The following is a 19,315-nucleotide window of genomic DNA, read 5'->3' on the forward strand; positions in this document are numbered from 1 at the left end:
GCAAACATCATTAAGCATATACACGTATTTAAGGCTCGTTGTAAAATGTTTGAAGTCCTCTTGTTTGTGTTTCTACTACGAACTGTCTCAAATGTTCTCCAATTTCAAGACTGTAAATGTATTGGATGGTATGCCAAGAAACGTTTCTTGGGAGGAGCAATATGGCCGCCTCGCCGCTTCAAAAGTCTTGGCCTATCAGCTATCCAGCCATAGATTCAGATCAGTGCATCGAGCAGAGTGGGAACTGGATCGAGTGGACTCAAAGGAGAGCAGCGTGTCCGCCATATTGGATGTGGAAAATAATCGTAGCCAATTAGTGCTGGAATGCAACGTCTTGATGATACTTTGCCACACCCAACATGGCTGATCGCCCCCCTCCCCTCTCTGTGATTGGGGCCAGCGTGTACGGGATCCTTGGGGCCCTTTCTTCATGGGACAATTTGGACAAAAAAACTTGGGGACGCTCGATCTAGGGCGTACTTTTGTCCATGGGACAGTTGGCGACTCCTTACACGAGAAGGGGGGGGGGGGGGGGTTCCTTACAAAAACAATTTTGAGGACACGAAAGACAGGCAGGAGGAAGCATAAACTTGTCGTGTTGGTTTTGTGGCGTTGTGGTCTCGCTCGTGGCCTTTTGGTCATTTAATGGCGTCCCTCAAGGAAAGGCCGCATTTCAATGCGCTCGTTAGCCGCGTCCGTCCGTCTCACTTCCTGCGACCTGTCACTCACACGCGCTCATTTGTTGCGTGAGAAATGCACACACAAAAAAAAAAGTGCTGTTGCTTAACTTTGCTGTTTAACGAGCTCTTTAATTGAGACGTCTACTGGCCACCTGTCGGCCTCATTAGCATGCTAATGCTGCGCTATTGTTGTAGCGCTGACAGCTAGGACCGGAGGGGGGAGCGGCGGTGGGGGGCAATGGAGGGTGCTAACAAGGGGAGTCGGTGGGCTGCACGCTTCCATGGGGGGACGGAAAGAAATCAGTTTGGATGAAAGAGCAACGCGGCGCTGCACTTGATGCCTGGCAAAGTCCAAATCTTGGCAAAAAGTTGTTCAATTTTCAAAGCTCGCAAACTGGCTTTGGGAGGCAAATCTATGGACGCTTGTGATGCCCGCAAAAATACATCGATAACCGCAATTACAATGTTTTTTCCGTCGGTTTCTGCCTGTGTGTTATCTTTTCTTTTTCTTTTTTGTAGTTTGGGAAGACCTTCCCGCCAGGAGAAAAAACTGTCCAGAGGTGGCAAATCCAGGTCCAGAACAGTCAAAACGGCTTTATCACCTCATGCTAGCTAGCTAGCTAGCATGAGAGGCTAAAGCCGCACTGTGGCGGGGGGGTTCTGGACCTGGATTTGCCGCCTCTGCAACTGTCGTGCATATGAATTTTGGTGAGGACGGATGACGCTTTAGCAACTTAGCATCGTGCTAATGATGGCGGCCATTTTGATGTGTCAAAGTCACCGTTGCTTTCCTTCCAGTCGCTCATCGCGTCTGCTTTCCACGCCATCGCTCAATTCAAAGACGCTTTGGGGGTGCGGCCATTTTGTGTGGACAAATGTCACGATTGGGGGGTCGCTAAGCTAAAGTAGGCAACGCGGCCTATAGCTAATCTCCGTGTGTGTTGAGTGCTAATTGTTTGTGTGTCAAGTGATTCCCCTCAATCAGCCTGGGCCGGACCCTCAAGTGACCCCCTCACCGCCCCCGGCCCCCCACCACATTTCCCCATCCAGGCCCTTTTGTGCGACGAGACTTGAACGTGACACGTTGGGTCTGGACCGGCGAGCTCTTTTTGGAACATTCCAATGTGGCAGTAGTCAGGAGAGAGTGTGTGTGTGTGGGGGTGGGGGTGTGTGTGTGTGTGTGTGTGTGAGGGGGGGTCAAAATGGGCTCAGGGGGTCTTATGGGTCAATCCTGCTACTACCTGCTCAACAAGTCAGGAGACCTTCAAGGGCCCAACGAGTAGAGCCACCTTACTGTTTCCCACTGAATGCCCCCCCCCCCCCCACACACACACACACACACACACACACACAAGCACATTTGCTCCTGGCATACTAATCAGAGGATTACAACTGTTTTAGGGTGGGGAGGGGGCAGTCCTCAAATTAGCATGTAAACAACAAAAATCACATCAAGACAAAAATGTGTAACTTTTCTGTTAGCGATGCTAATGCTAACTGCATCTCATTTGCTTCATTTTAATAAGACTAATAGTAACAATAATGATGATGATAATAATAATATTTTAAAAACCACTCCTAATTAAAATAATAAACAAAACAATGATAAACTAGAGTAGTCGTACTACTTCAACAATTAATAATAATATTTCAAAAAATATGGGTTGATCATCATCATTTATTTGAAGCTGGTGACAACCTTAATTTGCAACTTTTGTCCAGCAGCCTTGAGACGCCATTTGCATCACAATGCCGGTCACAGAACTGCGTGAGTGACAATTTATGCGAAAGTAGACAAACAATTTACAAAAATATTTTAAAAATGAATAAATAAAATAAAGTTGGTGCTCGTCACCTCCCGTCGGCTTGCAAGATACTTGACACAGTCGTCACTCACCACAAACGGAAAAGAGTTTGTTGCGCAGTTTAACTTCCACGCGTTAGCATTTGAGCTACATGCTAGTGAGTTAGCTTATCATCATCTCGTACAATGTGTGTCATCGATCTCTAATTAGTAGCGTGTCGCAAGCAGCCACGAGTTCTCGTTCCTGTTCTGTTATCATCGTCATCATCATCATCATCATCATCATCATCATCATCATCATCATCATCATCATCATCATCAGCCTGCATGAACTCAAAGCTTGCTTGTGGCAACTTTCCAAAAAGTCAAAGAAAAAAAGTCTCAGTGGACATATGATTAGGGACACCATCACGTGCACATAAGCGAGTGTCCCTAATGTTGTGCTCCGTGTGGTGCGAGGAGAGATTTGTCTCCAAATGATTCACACTCATCAATTTCGGTGGTGATTAAGGTCGCATTTTCTTTCCCGACTTGTGTAATATAAACACATTATTATGCGGAGGACGCGATAACGGCTCGTTTTCCGTTTGTCAATTTTAAACGAGAAACGGCCCGTTCACATTCAATGGAGAGAGCAACACTGCCTCCCCGTGGACGGAGGAGGAACTTGTGTTTATCAATACTGTATCTCGAGACAGCGTGACGTTGGTCTCAAAAATAATCTACAATTCGACCACTCGCAAGCATAAATCATAGAAAATGCACACACAAAATTACAAAAAGAAGGAAATGTGTGTGGATGTGAAAAACACGTGAAAATCCCAAATGTATTTGTGTGAATCATTTAGGGGCAAATCCCTCCCCATACGCGTGCTGTTGCGTGCTGTTGTTTCCTTTTCCTACACTGACCTCTAGTGGACGCCAACGATCCGTGCGTGTGTGCGTGACAGAAAAAAAACATACAATAATTCCTTCCATTTTCTTAAGCGCTTGTCCTCACAAGGGTCGCTGGAGCCTATCCCAGCTGGCTTGGGGCAGTCGGCGGGGTTACACCCTCAACGGGTTGCCAGCCAATCGCAGAGCACAAGGAGACCAACAAGCGCCCACCTTCACAATCGCACCCATGGACAGTTTGGTGTTCAATGCATGTCTTCGGAATGGGGGGGGGCAAAGCGCGAACCCGGAGAAAAGCCACGCAAAATCGACCTTCGTCGTATATTCCGAATGAGTTGACATGTTAAAAAGCAGAAAAAAAAGTCATGTCAGAAGTGGGATTCGAACCCACGCCTCCATTCGGAGACCAGAATTCCCGTTGGCGAGAAGGTTTCAACCTTGAGTCTGGCGCCTTAGACCGCTCGGCCATCCTGACAACTGACACTGAAGCTCACTCTTTTTCTATTCATAATTAGAAAGCAGCGAGAACGTGAACGGGATGAAGATGATCTTTCTCTTCTGCTCTGCCATATTAAAGCGAGGGATTAAATGCGTCCTGAAGTGGACGAAAACACATCAGAAACATATGATATGCCCTTATAAATTTAAAAACTCAACATTTTTCAACCACGACTCGACAGTCGCCTCTTAATGACGTCGTCAACCTGACGTCGTCTCAATTCACGTCCATTGCTTCCCCGCCGGGGAGAACGTGTTTGTATGAATGAGTGAAAAAAAAAAAAGGGTCAATTGCAAACATCCGAGTAAATGTAAATGTACCCTTCATATGACCAAAAAATATATATATAATAAAAAGTATATAAATATATGTCCGTCTTCCGCATTTTTGATCCACTGCACACGCGCGTCTTTTTCGTATCAGTTGACGACTTGCATCGTTTCTCATGCTTGACTTTATGCTGAAACGCAAACTGTGCTCACTTGAATGGAACCATCCGCCGTCACGCAAAGAATCATCTGTGGTTAAAAAGAAAAGAAAAAGAATAGTGCCATTAATCTGCGTTAATTCATAATTAATGAGGTTATTTCTGATGATGAATTCATCAGTTATTGCTTTGACAGCACGAGTTAAAATATTTTTAGGTCCGTTTTTGCACTAAAAAACTCTTAGCATAAAATTAGCAAATCCATTTCAGAAAATAAGTTCAAGCCATTTTATTTTGTCACGATCATCTGAAAATCATGTCCTGCCTTCACGTGATCGGATCTTGATCTTTGTTTCCTAATTGTTGCCGAGACGTCATAAACATGAAGGTCGTCTTCCCCCAAAGAAAAATCATCATCAACGGTTGAAGGTCATTTGAGTTTGTCGCTGTCGCTTGCTGAGGCACTTTTGCACTTGAACGTCACAGCATTGCAATGAGAAATAAAAAGAGACAAAAAGTGTCAAACTTGAAAAAGTTTATTTGGACCAATGAATATTTAATTGGGGGGAGGAGTTGACACATTCAGCAGCAAGCAGCCATTAAAGCTTCAGGTCGGAAAAAAAAGTCAAATAAATAATTCTTCTTTCGTTTTGTCCCGTTTGGGAAAGCACGAGCAGGAACAGGGAGCATGCTGGGAAAAATGTCTTCAATCCGGATGTTACAAACAAACTGTTAGCATCAGTTAGCTTGATGGGCTAACAAAGGCCAATTGTTCAGCATTGGAGCATGTCCTCCTGGTGGAGGTCCGGGTCCTCCTCCTGGCGCGCCTCCTCCTCCTGGCGTGACTCCTCCTCCTGGCGCGCCTCCTCCTCCTCCTTTTCCTCCTCCCCGATGACGTCCAGGGCGGCGTGGAGCGCCTCTTCCTGTGGGCGGGGCTCGCCGCCCAGCTCCGCCTCCTGCAACTGCAGCCGGCGCTCCTCCACCAGCAGGAGGCGCTCTCGCACGCACTCGGCCGCCGCCGCCTCCTCGCTGCTGAAGTGCCGCTCGCTCCTAACGTGCGACAAATTAGGATTTGGAGTCAAGGCGAATGTTTGAGATTCGATTCAAGACATCTCAAATTGCGGCTCCGAAATCATGTGACGCTTGCGCATTTCTCCTGAAGTCAAAACGAGCTGACAGACGCTTGCGAGGAGAACCGATGCGTGCAAAGCGCAATCATCTCGTATTAGCACGTTAGCATGTGTTGCTAGCATGTGTGTGCGTACGAACCCATCGGGGAAGATGACGGGCATGCCGAGCCGGTCCAACAGAGCTTTGGCCGAAGCGTCCACCTGGTCCAGAGACTCCGCCTCCACGTGTTCTTCCTGTAACACCTGACACGCGCACACGCGTGTTATTGTATGCATGTGAAGTCACTTTTGTTTTGTGTGGAGCAAATCAAGGCCGGGTCGGGTCGGGTCAGGTCGGGTCGGGTCGATTGCTTGTTTTTAAAGCGATATTTGACTCAATGAGACATCAGTCAGGTTTGCATCCAATTGTTTCCCTTTTTTTAAGCCAATTTATTGAAAAGGACTTGTTTGTTTTTTCTGTTGTTCCTTTGCGAATATTGCAAGGGGATTCCGCCGCTGTAGGTGGCGCTATACACCTTTAAGAGACGTGATCCCGCAGTCATTACAAAGAAGAAGCGACTGCGCCGTGCGATGGCGTCCACGGATCTCAATATAGGACTGGACGGCCACAGGGCGGCCATCTTGCTCCTCCCATCTCGCCAGCAGACTATACGGCTCGTATATTGTTCGTGTCGGGCCGGGTTGCGGGGCGGTCGCCATTTTTTAACAAGTGGACGCCATGTGCTGCTTTGAAGACCCCCTTTTTCTTCTCTCGCTCAATTCCTTCAACCTCAATATTATTAGATTTGGCATCTTTTTAGCCATAATTGTTCACTTCCCTCCTGTAAACATCACGACGCATTTAAGGCAAGTTGTCAAACGCGGGAAGTCGTCTCGTTTATGTTCGCCGCGTTATAAAGGACGGCACGGCGATCGAGGTTTCTTGGGAGGAGCAAATACGGCGGCCTTCCAAAGTCTCGGCCCGTCGTCCGCCCGCTCATCAATTCAGATGCGCGTCCCCGGAACGGGACTCGGACTCGCCGCCACGTTTGTTTCCTGGCTAACGTTTTGGGTTTGCGGAAGCGTGTTTGCTGCACTGACGGCGTTGGCGTGCTGGTGGAAGGCGAGGGCGAGCTGCAGCCGATGTTGCCGCTCGTCGGCGCTGACGGCGAACTGCTTCCACGCGCGGTTGAGTCGAGGCAGCGTGTCGCCCGAGGAGCGCGTGGCGCAGCGCAGCGACTGGCACAGGACCACCGTGGCCTGCAGCAGCTGCCGGCCGTAGTCGTACGTGCTCTGCGGGAAAACAAGGAGAAGTTGACCGCAAACGGAAACGGACGCGCCGGCGCCGCCGCTTCCTGTCGCACCTGCGCCACGTCCACAAACTTCCTGTGTTTGTCCATCAGGGCTTTGGTGTCGCGGGCGTCGTCTCCGAGCCGCAGGTGCGTCTTCAGCAGCGCGTCCAGCAGCTCGCACAGCCAATCCACAGCCTGCGCGCACACACACGTCACGCACGCACGCACGCACAGCGATGACGTCGTCCCGCTGACGCGACCCCGTCTGACCTGCAAGGCGTCTTCTTCGCATTTGAACAACTGCACCATCTGAAGCATCTTGAGACGCCGCACGTCCACCATGTCCTCGCATCTGCGGACGACACGTCGGAGTGACGCCGTCGCCACGACAACCAGCAAACGCGGCGGGATTCAAACGACAGCGCGAAGCCTTGCTCGGGGGTTTCGAGTCAGCATTTGCGCTTCGCGAGGCTGCTCGATGATTATGAAGAAAATATTCATCTCAATTCTTTTGCTAATAATTGAAATGACAATTAGGACCATCGTTTTTTCTTTCATTCTATGAAAATTCCTTTTCAATGAAACTAAATTGATTCAATTCATGATTTAAAAATGCAAAAAAAGGTGCAAATGAATCATTTGGCAGCGTAAGAAAAAAAAGAAAAAGAAGAAGTTATTGCTCCCATTATAACATTTGACTTTTCTGTGTCGGGTTGCGTAAAGCAAAGAAATCCATCAAATAATCGATATCAAATCAATTTTCCTTTGAGGCTGACATTACTTCTTCAAACTATGGATCGATCTTTTTCCCATAAATTGAGAAGAAAAGAGAAAAGTCCTTTTTTGAATCTGGTGTTTTCTTGAAATTTCCAAATCTTTTGGACATTTATGAAAGAATTCATATTTTCAAACCATCGAATGAGAATTCTGGAAATATTTTCATTCAAAGTGACTTTCATGAAAAAAACAAAAACGAAGCAATGGCTGCCGCGCAAAATGGAACGGATGACCGATAATTAATCAATATCAGATGCAATTCGGTAAGTGAGCGGAATCCAATTGGATAAAATGGAATCAATTGAGGACATTTAGCAGGTGTTGCCTTGCGCTAGCACGCTAGCACGCTAGCACGCTCGCTCACCTCTGTTTTCTCATCTGCATGTCGTCCATGACGTCGTGGATCTGCCGCACGTTTTCCCCGCGCTCGGCCGCCGCCTTCTCGCCGTCGCACGTCTGCTCCAGCAGCAGCGCCCCCTTCTGGCGCAGCGCCGCCAGCCCCGCCTCTGCTCAAAGGGGAGGAGTCAGCGCAGGAAGTAGCGCGGCGCGGCTCTGCGGCGCCGCCACTTGGCTTACCGACGCTCTGCAGCTTCTCCTCCAGCAGCTTGAGGTCGTGCTGGATCTGCGAGCCGTCCGCCGGCGCCACGTCGGCGCACAGCATGCCCAGAAGCGCGTCCAGCTGCTGGGACAGCTAAAGCACAACACATGCTACGTGCTAACACAAGCCACATCGATAGAAGAGCAAAGGTCAAACTAAGCTGAGACCACGTTTTGGTCTTGGGCCGCTTTTGGACGGCGTGGTCTTGAGCGCAACGCCAAATTCAGCTTAAATGACCGGAAGAGGGAAAGAAAAAAAAGAAGCGAAGTCATGCTAGGCTTCGACCGCGAGCTAGCTACAATTTGAAATCAATCAATAAGATGGCTGAAGAAGGCCAAGATGAAGCGAGATTAGCCAAAAGAAAACGAGCTCGACGATGCGAGCACGAAGAATGCGAAAATGAACCAAATACTGCACGAGCTCAATCAATGAAACGAAGGTCGTGAACGTAAAAGAAGAAGAAATCCGCTTCCTTTCAACGACGATACCTTCCAAAACAAAATAGCTCAAAGCGTTAGCCTCGAGGTTGCGAACGTAAGAGAAGATGCAACGGACCGAACAATTACAACAAGTTGGAGTGAGCTCAGCTGGGCTAAGCTAAGCTAAGCTAAGCTAAGCTAAGCCTAGCGAAATGAAGCGAGTGCGCGGCCTCACCTCCTGCGCGGCCGCGTGGAAGGCGTGCGCGGCCTGCAGGACGTTCTGCCGGCTCTCCAACAGCGCCGCCTGCTGGTAGCAGACGTCGCCGAGCTGCCGCTGCAGCGCCTTCAGCTCGCCGGCTTCGTCCTCGTCCTCGTCTCCGCCCAGCAGGACGCCGATCTGCTGGTTCAGCTCCACGTACACCGCAAACCATTCCTGGCGGGGGGGCGGCGGGTTACGCGTGTGCGTGAGCGTGCACGTGGGCGTTACGTGCGTGCGTGCGCGCCGTACGCTGTGCTGACTCTCGATCTCCTCGTGTTTCTGCTGCAGCGCCTGCGCCGCCCGCATGGAGTCTCCGATGGCCTGGTGGGTCTTGAGCAGCTCCGAACCCGGACCCTGCAGCCACGTCACCACCTCACGCGCACACGCACACACCTGACTTCACTTTTTGCTTTCCATGTTTGGAGAATGTCACAAGAGGAATATCCATCATATCCACTTTTGTTTTTAGGAATCTGCTTTGTCACACAAAAATGCAAGCAGCCGTCGCCGCCAAGATGGCCGCCGTCTCACCTGCATGACTTTGGCGTGCACGTCGTGTATCTGCGAGCGCTTGCTGCGTTGCCGGCAAACTTCCTGGTAGCGCGTGTACTTCTCCCTCAGCGAGTCCAGAAGCTTCATGACCTGCGGCTGCGCCAGAAGCTCCTCCTCCATCGGACGCCATGTCGGCGCTGCGGGAAAACGGCGGAGGCGCAAAGTCACAACGCGGCCACAGTTAGCCATCCATGCTAGCTAGCGAGCTACCATGGTGCTGGTTTACCCGCTCGGGAGCTCGCTAGCTAGCATCCGACGCCGCTCGGCATCGATTTTTGGGGTTGCGCGGCGTACCGATACCAAAACGTCCCCCCAAAAAACACACTTTTTCTGTAGCATGCAAACAGAAAAAATGTTGCCTGCAGTCGGCCAAATGTTTTCGTGAAGACACGAGCACGCTAACGTTAGCATTAGCATGCTAATCAGTTTCCTCACCTCCTTGTCCTCCGCCTCCGACTCCTCCCCCCTCGCAGACGTTAAAGCGGCGCTGCTGGAGCTCGGACAGCAACTCGTGACCTGCAAACACGGCACAAAGTGTGGAAATAAATATTTGACAATAATATGATCATTTTTATTCATTAGAATAATAAAATTTTCAACATTTTAGTTTTCAGACGAGCATTTTTATTTTTCAGAATCGGCCAACAAGTTTCATTTTGGTGCATCCCTAATATATATATATATATATATATATATATATAATAATGTTATGCATGATATATTTTTGGAAATATTGGGCCAATTAATCATTAATTGTTATATTTTTCTGCAAACAATGTGTATAAAATGCATGTGTGTTGGGCCCTACAAAGGACACGCACACGCGCAGTAACAAGCGCACAAATCCACAAAAGACTCACAAAGCAAACCTGCCCAAAAAATACACACATCTTGGAAGCACACAAAAAAGGCGCTAAATGCTAAGAAGCTACTTGCCCGTCTGGAGGACGGTCTCGGGGTCAACGGACGGCAGGAGGACGTCAGCTGACCTACACACACACGTACGCGCGTGAGAACTATGCGCCCGTGCGTGCGTGCGTGCGCGCACATACTTATGGAGGGCGTCGCTCTTGTCGCTGTCGTTGATGATGGACAGCTCGTCCAGCAGCGACGTGGACTCTTTGGTGAACTTCTCAAACACCTGCAGCGCGCGCGCGCACGCACACACAAGAGAGGAGGGTGAGTTGCCATGGGAACAAGCGGCCGCAGCGACTGCATTTGCAAACGTGCGTCGCGACCAATCTCTTGCTGAGCCAGTCGCCGTGGTCGTAGTCCAAAGTTCCGCCAAAGTCGTCGGTGAGCTGCGAGGGTTCGATGTAGCGGGTCAGCTTATTGGCCGAGACCAGGATCACCTGACGGGAACAACGTCACATGGCGTCTCGTGCGGCGTTAGCGTAGCCAACGTGGCTCGCCGCGACGACCGGCGCGTCCAACCTCAAAGCCGAGCCGGTCCTTCTCCTTCCAGAAGCAGAAGTGCGTCACCTTCTTGTCCCAGAACTCGTCCGGCTTGACCACGCACACCAGCGACACCTCGGCCGGGATCACGTTCTGAAAGCGTTAGCCGTTAGCCGTTAGCAGTTAGCCGGGGGCGGGCGGGCGGCTCGTACCTGCAGCATGAGCACCACCGTCTTGACCGTGTTCCACTGCGAGCGTCGGCCGTCCACGATGACGGTGAAGCCTCGCGCCTTGCACTTCTCGCTGGCGCACGCGCACACACACACACACACACACACACACACACACACACACACACATACATCATTGTGAGGACATCCATTGAGATCATTAGTCCCAAAAAATCCATTCTCAAAAGAACCGATTCACAATCGATTTGATTGAAATGATCTTGCCCTCCTTTGTGTGCGCCTTTACTGGGAGCGCTGTTCATGCTGTACCCGATTTGGCCACTTAGGGGCAGTGTGGTTCTGATAGCCACATGAGAGAGTAGAAGGAAAAAGAAGCGTTTTTGTACGAAGAGTCGTTCTTTCGAGTGATCAAAGTGCTGCGATTAGCGCGCTAATTAGCGTTAGCGAGTCCGACTGGAGGAGATCATAAATCATTGAGCCGCGATTGTTGGGAACGGCGCCGATGTGTCAAAGCCGCAAGTCGGAGGCATCGACGCCATTTTGTATTCTCCAACCTAAACGGCAATTGCATTTTGTGACCTGAAGATGGCAGTGTTGCCTTCGATGAGCAAAACCCGCGTCGCGCTGGCGAGCGTCTTGCCAGCGCCGCTTCCTGCGACACGCGTGACGCCGGCCATGCTGTCGTCCGCCGGCAATCTTCGCCAGTTGCTGCGCGCGTTTTGCGTTAAAGTAGCAAGGTGGCGTGCGTGCGTGCGTGCGTGCGTGCGCGCGTGCGTGCGTGCGTGCGCGCGCGCGTACCTGGGAATGCTGAGCAGGTAGTCCAGCGTGTGGCTGAGCTCGTCCATGTTGGTGTGCTCGCAGCCCAGCGGGATGCTGAGGATCAAACCACTGCGACGGTCTTTCCCGCCTGAAAACGCAACACAACGCGCCTGTTAGTCACATTCGGACAAAAGCCGCGTTGGCGCACGTTGGCGCGCGCTCACCTGAGAGGAAGGCCAGCTTTCTGTTGAGCACGTTGATGATGACGTTGGCTTCCATGGCGCTCACCTGATGGCACATCTCACAACAACAATTCAAAGATGGCGTCCATTCTTCCTCCAAATGCAACATCATCATATGAGCGGCAGAAATTTCATAAGGAAAATAGCTCACAATGTTGAACTCCATCAAACATGGCTGAATGGAAAAGAAGGGGATTGGAGGGAATCAACACTTTTGGTGTTTTGCTCACGTCAACATCGACGGCAGCAATTGAAAACGTCGAAATAGATCGGCATCCGAATTATTGAGGGAAATCAACGAGGGTCGACTGCGCGTCGCAAATTGTTCGCCAACAGTGGGAATGTTTTTTTTTCTTGTCACAAGACGCTTACAAGATGGCAACCGTCTTGTGACGCTTACAAGATGTTTGAACAGGTTCAACATTTCCTGGCGAAAAGAAAACCTGCGGGCGACCATTCAAACTGTAAACGTCTTTGTGAACTTGAACAAACCCTGAGCAAGAAAAATCAATATCCGCCACCCTCAAATGCCAACATGGAAGTCATTTATTATTATCAATACGCTCATTTGAGCACATTTTTGTTTTATCAGAAGTGTGTATGGAACTGGTAGCACCCCAATTAAAAAATAATATAAAACCCCGACAGTTTACTGTCAGTAGCGACTCCACCGAGAAGTCAATGCGCATTTTCATAATTGCTATAAAAAGTCAAGTCTCTTGAAACAAAAACGCAATTGTCATTATTTTGTCCATTTCGCCACGACAAGAACACGAACGCGATCTTCTGTGACGATTAAGATCAGATTAATCTTACATTTGGAATCTTGTCACTTTCTCAAGCTCGGAAGGAATTGCTTTGTTTTGTTTTGTCAAACTTCTTAGCACAACATCGTGAACCTGCGACGGATGATTGAAAAGGATTTGATGATTTTGGAGGTCGCGACGATGTCCCAAATGATGCCAAATCATCATCATCATCATCATCATCATCGTCGTCGTCGTCCGCGTGCGTTTGGTTTGGGCTCGGTTCGGTTGCGTTCGGCCCACCGACACAATGACCTACATGGACTCCCCCTCTGCCGCTATCCAGAAATCTCCCATCAATTCAGCAACGACTCTCCGCCGAACTGCGGACTTTTGCTACCTTTCAGTCAGATCTTGTGCATTGCGCGCCTCCGTCGAGTGTTGCGAAGTTTGCAGGAGCTCCAAATCGTCCCGTGTGCGAATATTTCGCGTTTTTCATCGGCCAGCGCGACGCTTGCGACGCTTGCGACTCGACGCGTCGACTTGCTAGCTGGAAGCAGAGCGGGCACAAACGGGCGGCGGCACGCGCATGCGCAGTCCGCCTCCAAGACCGCTGGAACTCTTCAAAACAAAAAACCTTCATAAGCTTCCGCCATCTTACCCGACCTGAATTGGGTCTGTCTTTCTGTAAGCGTTATAATACACATTTCAACAGTCATAGAATTGACATATGTTGCCGTGAAACTGCGCCAAATGCGCACATGTCAACGTCAACATATCTTATTTTGACGATATGATACTCTTCGATAAGGCATATCCGGGGTGGGAGCAGCCAAGACGTTCAAAGACAATCGTAAACTTAAGACTTTCACGTGAAAAGTACCCTCAACTGCAAAACATCCATTTCAATAACAAGACTTGGACGTTTATGGGTATTTTTGTTTTGTTTTGTTCATTTTTACTTTCGGACAATCGTAACAATTTACAACATTGACTTTTCACATACAATTATGCCCGCAAAGTAAAAGGGCTGACGGGATGAAGCCGAAGCTTATGAATTTCTTTCCCAGAATGCAATAGGACGCGTCATCAACAGCTATTTTCTCTCGATACTTATTATGGACACACATTTTACAGGAAAAAACACACACGAGACAGTCAGTCAATTATTGCTATTCCTACACGCGACACATTCTTCAGTGATTCACTTGAACATTCACGACCACTTTGAAATGCATTTTGAACCAAACATTCTTCATTTTACGCCACAAATGTTCTTTTCAATGACCCGAGTCAGGATAAGCAGGACAGAAAAAGGATGGATGAGATGGTTGGACGTTTGTTTGTTTTTGCAAAGAAACCTTTCAGTTTGGTTTGAATTCTTTCCATGAATCTTTTTGGTGTCACGCTGTGTAGCATTTTAGCGCTATCTGGTCTATAAGCTGAAGAAATATGAGAAATATCCGAGCAAAGCTCTTGTAAGCGTGCGCGCGTGTTAAAAGTGAGCCGTCCAGATGACTTCTGGTCCAGATGGTTGGTCTTCAGAGGGTTTGCCTGGGTTGCCATTATGACTTGCAGCGAGCGGCGAGCATGGCCACCTGAGGGCAGGACAGACGTATGACATCGTTGTGATGACGGCGACGACGACGACAAAACTATACTTGCGCATGGTGGCCATCTGCTGAACGGTATCAGGGAGCGGCCGTGCGAAGGTCTCAGGCAGGAAGAGGCCGAGCGCGACACCAAACACAGACAAGGAACCCACCAGGATCCACGGCAACAACTCGTTCCACACGCCTAACACGCAACATTTCACATGACAGACACAAACATGGATTCACCCGAAACCTAAATGAAGACCCGTTAAGGCCCAAATGAAAAACAAACAAGTGATGAGCAGCAGTACTGAACACCTGCGTAAAGACCCCCAGTGAAGACTGCTGTGAAGATTCCGGTGAAAACACTAGAGAGGACCTTAGTCAAGACACTGAGCCAAGATTCTAGTATAGACCCAAGTGAAGACTTGGTAAAGCCCCGAGTCCCGAGTGAGCACCTTTATGAAGACCCCAGCACCCTAAACCCTTCCTCTTAGAAGTTGAACTGACCCAGTTCCAGGATGTAGGGCGACACTGCGGATCCGAGTCGTGAGAATGTGGCACAGGACGACAAGGCTGTGTTCCGGATCACGGTGGGGTACAGTTCTCCGCTGTACGTGTACAAAACGCTCAGGCCGGACAGAACTCCAAACTTCCCCAGCAGGACCAGGAACATGGTCAAGTCTGGATGAGCTGCAGACACCACAAGAAGTCATCAGTCTGGACCAGTACGCTTCAAAGTGGACTACGCTCTACTTCACCGTGCACGGTGATCTGGACCAGGAGCAGCGCAAGCGCCCCCAGCAGGGAGAAGGCGACGAAGCACAGGCGGCGAGGAAGACGACGAGACGCCAGCCAGCTCGCAGCATACGCAGGAAGCTCAATGGCCGCCACCAGGAAGTAGTTCACAAAGGGGTTTCCGGACAGAGACGACATGTTGAACGACATGCCGAAATAGCTGACGTTGAGTGAGAACCTGAAAACAATAACAAGCCCAGCTTGAAATTTGACAACGGCTGAAACGAGACCAGGGCAGGAAATTAGATGACTTGGACGAGGACAAAAACCCACCAGACGATCCACAGGATCAGCGACATGTGGCGAATGTTCCTTGTCCGCACCAGGTCCACAAAATTCAACGATCCTGACTCTTTGATTGACTGATTCCCGACCTGCCGGGATAAAGTGAAGACCCCCCCAAAAAGACCACATTGAGGACCTCCGTAAAGACCCTACTGAAGATGCTAGCGAAAGGCCCCTGTAAAGACCCTTGAGAACAACTTGGGTCGAAGACAAAAAAAAACCCAATGAAAAAGCCAATGAGGACTCAATCGACGCGAGTGATGGCATCAAAAGCCGCTTGAGGTCGCTCACCTTGGTGATTTTGAAGATGGCTTGCGGAGCTTCCACATGGTTCTCCAGAGCAGCTGACCTCAGCACAACTTCGGCTTGGCTCACACGTCCGCGAGACACCAGCCAGCGAGGGGACTCTGGAAGGAACCTACAAGGGAACACAGAGGTGGTCTTGATTGCGAATCCAGATCCACAAGGATCAGAGAGCATGATGTAGAACAGGGTTTCTCAACCCCGGATCCTCCAGTACCCCTATCCAGCCTGTTTTCCATGTCTCCTTCAGTCAACACAGCTGAGGATCGTTATCAGGCTTCATGCAGAGCTTGCGGATTAGTTGATGGTTTGAACCGCCTGCGTTGGCTGTTTGAAGACATGGCAAACAGGCCGGATCGGGGCACTCGAGGACCGGGGGTTGACAACCACTGAAAATGCGTTAAAGTCGGTAGACATCTTTTGTATTTATTTTTTCAACCATGGTTCTGTGTTGGATTGGATGCTGAGGAAGTTTGCAGAAGTTCTAACAAGACCAGCTCACCACCAGAGCGGCACACAGGCCAGACCTGGGAGTGCCAGAATCAGTGCCAGGAGGCGCCAGGTCCGGACCAGGTAGGCGGTCCCAGGCAAAAGCAGCATGCCCAACACGTAAGCGAAGGGCAAACACAGATTGGAGAAGAGAACTCTGGTTGGACCTGTCAGAATCTCGGAGCCTGGACAAGAACAAGCAGACCGTTGCTCGACTCATTGGGAAGCCCTTTCCAATGAAAGACTTGGTCGGGTTGAACTCTGCATTGTCTGAGCAAAGTGGATGGAGTACTCTTTGGACTGTACTTAACCCTATAACGCCAAACGTATCATATTAAATACAAGACATTTTGAGCCCTCTATTTCATGAGTACAACATTTTTCCCCCCCACATTAAAACCCTGACGTATGACGTACGTGATCTGACACATGCATTGCACGGATAATCCATTAGAGGGCAGTATCGGCCAGCTGATGGCTTTTCCAGTGACCTTGCGAGGGCGGAACACTGGGGAGGGAAGAGAGGAGGGAGCGTCGGGGGACGGGCAGCACTCCAGAACCTCAGGCCCGGCGGGGAAAGGTCCCAGTCGTCGGTTGACAGTTCTAAATGTATGCTGTACATTTTGAAGCACTGAGACCGGAAGTATCAAATATGACACAAAAAATCAAGTCATATGTGGACGTTGATTTTCATATATTTTTTTTTATTAGTTCAAAAGGACCAATAAATACTCTTATTTATAAAAAATAAAAAAAAAGGGCATTTTCTCTCATATATTTCATGGTTCAGGCTTTATAGGGTTAAGTACTGGTGTGCCACAGGCAGCCCGCCCGCCCTCCTTTGAAAAATATTTGCATCAACAACTTCCAATGGTTGGAAAAGAGGAGGCACAAACCAAGAACAAAGACCACGACGTAGCAGCCAATTTGTCCGAGGCCGAGCATGAAGAAGAGCACGGTGAAGAGTTCCCAGGACGGCGCCAAAGTCAGGACGCCGCTGAAGATGCTCAGCAGGGCGACGGAACCCAGCAAAACCGGTTTCCTGCCAAACCTGAAGGCCGCACCGAGCCAAGCAGGACTGGTTTAGGAGTTCTTGTGGAGGACCAACGGTGACGCTGACGGTACCTGTCGGAGATCTGGCCCGAGATGAAGCAACCGCACAGTCCGCCCAGGAAGTAGGCCAGCGTGCTCAGAGGCGGTTTCCAATCATCCTCACACACCAGATTAAACTGGACGGAACACAACACGAACTGCATGCCAAAGGTGCCATTTTTCTTTATTTATAAAAAAAAAAAAAACATGTAACGAAAAACTGTATTGTTTTTTTTTTTTTGGGGGGGGGGGTCAAGGTAGCACTTTACCTCAGTGACCACGGTGGACTGGTAGTGCTCCGTGCTGAAGGTCCAACCGTCCTTACAGCCCTCCTGCGGCAGACTGGACAGTGCTGAACCTGAACCAGATCCCGGTATGCTCATGCTCTGGTTCCAGGTGCTGAGGTTCTGAATGAGGCCGAGTTGAAAGCGGCTGCAGCTGCTGCGCTCCGTCTGTCCGGGGACCAGCTGACCAGGAAAGACCACATTAATGTTCCACACGTATTAGTAGACCAGTCCGAACTGGCTTCAGGGTTCAGTACAAACCTGCTTCAGGGTTCAGTACAAACCTACAGCAGGTGGTCAATAATTTGCTAACTGAGCAGTTTGGGAAATATTGCAACTTTCGGAGGAACCTCGCGTCCGGGACATTTTTAGAGACATCACACAGACTTGCGGGTGGCAGAAGGCGGAGCTTTCGCTGATGCAACTATTAGTAAATAAAGCCTTTGACGGCAGGATTGAACGAGAATCATGTTCAATGGCGATGACGACTTCAGGCTTCTTCTCGACCCCCGTGAGGCGTCAAGTCGAAAACCACACCCGCAAGTACGATTCTGCCAGGCAACAATAAACTGGTTCCAAAGGGACCAGAACTGTTTGGAGTGGATAAGCCTTTGGTACGTGGAACCCCATTACAAGGCCTCCGAAATGAAGTCTTCAAAGCTTCCAAGACGACAGCCAATAAAACCCCTGTTGGGCATCAGGTTCTGACCTGCAGAGAGGCGGCAGCCTGCGTCAGTTCCTGGCTGAGGTTCTTGTTTGCCGTCCGGCAGGTGTGCGGTGGCGTGGCCAGCAGGTAAAGGCTGGCCAGCAGATTGTATCCCGAGGGGACGGCGGCCAGGCACAGCTGGAAGACCACTCGTCTCTGGAAGGGACCCCAAGAACCCAGGAAGGACACGGAGTCCTCATAGTCCTCCATGGCGGATCCTTCCCTTACCAAGTGAGCCGATTTCAGAGTACGACCGACCAACGACACGTCAATGACGGAAAACGGTGGCGTCTTAAGGGAAAACCTTTCGAATCAAAAGTCCCTTTTAAGGACGACCTCGACTCCGCCCCTCTAACGCGTCAGGTTGCGTGCGTGTGTTTGTGGGCAGGATTGTGCGTCTCTTAACTCAGTTTTTATTGCTCGACACGCGCTGCTGTGTTGGAAAGGTTCCAGTACAAGTCGGAGGTCGACTAAACCAAACTCTTGGCTAAGTTGTGACGCACAAAGTGAGAATTTTGCAGGGCAAACGCATCCAACAAGTGGTCGATGTCACGCGTCGTGCGCGCAGACGTCTTCTTGTGGACTTTGGTCTTCTGGCTCTCGTGCTAACCAGACGGTCACACATTAGCACCAAGCATCCTTTAGACCGGTTCAGTCCGGTTCTCGTCAACACATTTGGGATACGCACGCAAACACGAGCGTCACACCAACAGTCAGGTTTCTTCAGGTCTCAGGTCTCGAGATGGAGCAGATCGAGTTTGCAGACGCGCGGCTCTTCAAAGCATCATAGACCACTTGACGTTTCTTTCTCTGGACTTTCTTTGCACGTCTTGGACCGCTACACGCGCCTTCCAATTTTGGTGTAAGGAGGTTCTACAGAATCATTCTTTTGTAACACGACAACTTCAAAATACAAAATGCTGGCCAGGCCTGATGCGGACGCAGTTTGAACCCTTTCGCCACACGTTTAGACCTGAACATGGGGGCGGGGCGCATCGCCATGGCAACTGATAGACTTACGATCTTTGCAGAGCATTCAAACGTTTGAAGAGGGGATCCCGTTTCCTTTTTTTTTTTCTTCTTTCCCGTTTCCTGATCGATTCCAAAGCGTCGCCACGTT

General features: G+C 49.8%; 2 protein-coding genes and 1 non-coding gene across 10 annotated transcripts; all 3 read right to left on the minus strand.

Moving 5' to 3' along the window:
- Positions 1 to 3,744: 3,744 nt before the first annotated feature.
- trnal-caa (transfer RNA leucine (anticodon CAA)) lies at positions 3,745 to 3,853 on the minus strand. The gene is made up of 2 exons: positions 3,816 to 3,853; positions 3,745 to 3,790 (listed from the first exon to the last, which is right to left on the minus strand). It is a non-coding gene; the product is annotated as a tRNA-Leu (tRNA).
- A 971-nt stretch (positions 3,854 to 4,824) lies between these two features.
- Positions 4,825 to 13,255, minus strand: sestd1 (SEC14 and spectrin domains 1). 5 transcript variants are annotated; one of them, XM_086091670.1, is made up of 19 exons: positions 13,044 to 13,254; positions 11,880 to 11,955; positions 11,695 to 11,803; positions 10,918 to 11,008; positions 10,745 to 10,858; positions 10,549 to 10,662; positions 10,247 to 10,451; positions 9,746 to 9,826; positions 9,290 to 9,447; positions 9,008 to 9,130; positions 8,735 to 8,932; positions 8,059 to 8,173; positions 7,847 to 7,988; positions 6,976 to 7,057; positions 6,778 to 6,900; positions 6,515 to 6,706; positions 5,574 to 5,677; positions 5,168 to 5,354; positions 4,825 to 5,131 (listed from the first exon to the last, which is right to left on the minus strand). In XM_086091670.1, exons 2-19 carry the CDS (start codon positions 11,953 to 11,955, stop codon positions 5,078 to 5,080), a joined length of 2,268 nt encoding a protein of 755 aa, XP_085947796.1. In that variant the 5' UTR covers positions 13,044 to 13,254; the 3' UTR covers positions 4,825 to 5,077. The 5 variants fall into 5 exon arrangements, with proteins under 5 accessions (XP_085947796.1, XP_085947797.1, XP_085947795.1 ...); XM_086091671.1 differs by having other exon boundaries at positions 4,825 to 5,354; positions 10,247 to 10,299; positions 10,363 to 10,451; positions 13,044 to 13,241; XM_086091669.1 differs by having other exon boundaries at positions 4,825 to 5,354; positions 13,044 to 13,253.
- Positions 13,256 to 13,585: 330 nt separating this feature from the next.
- Positions 13,586 to 19,234, minus strand: LOC147165115 (organic cation/carnitine transporter 2-like). 4 transcript variants are annotated; one of them, XM_086091772.1, is made up of 11 exons: positions 18,199 to 19,234; positions 17,475 to 17,672; positions 17,239 to 17,342; positions 17,010 to 17,164; positions 16,127 to 16,298; positions 15,613 to 15,739; positions 15,310 to 15,410; positions 15,000 to 15,214; positions 14,749 to 14,931; positions 14,309 to 14,440; positions 13,586 to 14,241 (listed from the first exon to the last, which is right to left on the minus strand). In XM_086091772.1, the coding sequence occupies exons 1-11, from the start codon at positions 18,403 to 18,405 to the stop codon at positions 13,937 to 13,939; spliced, it is 1,899 nt and encodes a 632-aa protein (XP_085947898.1). In that variant the 5' UTR covers positions 18,406 to 19,234; the 3' UTR covers positions 13,586 to 13,936. The 4 variants fall into 4 exon arrangements, with proteins under 4 accessions (XP_085947898.1, XP_085947897.1, XP_085947900.1 ...); XM_086091771.1 differs by having other exon boundaries at positions 17,239 to 17,387; XM_086091774.1 differs by having other exon boundaries at positions 13,997 to 14,241; positions 14,305 to 14,440.
- Positions 19,235 to 19,315: the final 81 nt, after the last annotated feature.

Source organism: Leptonotus elevatus, chromosome 12 (assembly GCF_054856555.1).
Source record: "Leptonotus elevatus isolate MCC_2025b chromosome 12, RoL_Lele_1.0, whole genome shotgun sequence".
NCBI lineage: Eukaryota > Metazoa > Chordata > Actinopteri > Syngnathiformes > Syngnathidae > Leptonotus > Leptonotus elevatus.

Excerpts from the sequence above, each read along its gene's own strand:
- sestd1 (XM_086091669.1), bottom strand. The coding sequence starts at position 11,955 with ATGTGCCATCAGGTGAGCGCCATGGAAGCCAACGTCATCATCAACGTG. Across the intron at positions 8,933-9,007 it reads AGATCGAGAGTCAGCACAGC|GAATGGTTTGCGGTGTACGT; the intron begins GTACGGCGCGCA and ends CCCCCCCGCCAG. Across the intron at positions 6,707-6,777 it reads AGTTTGTGGACGTGGCGCAG|AGCACGTACGACTACGGCCG; the intron begins GTGCGACAGGAA and ends GTTTTCCCGCAG.
- LOC147165115 (XM_086091771.1), bottom strand. The coding sequence starts at position 18,405 with ATGGAGGACTATGAGGACTCCGTGTCCTTCCTGGGTTCTTGGGGTCCC. Across the intron at positions 17,388-17,474 it reads AGTCCACCGTGGTCACTGAG|AAAAATGGCACCTTTGGCAT; the intron begins GTAAAGTGCTAC and ends TTATAAATAAAG. Across the intron at positions 14,242-14,308 it reads TCAGCAGATGGCCACCATGC|GTGGCCATGCTCGCCGCTCG; the intron begins GCAAGTATAGTT and ends TCCTGCCCTCAG.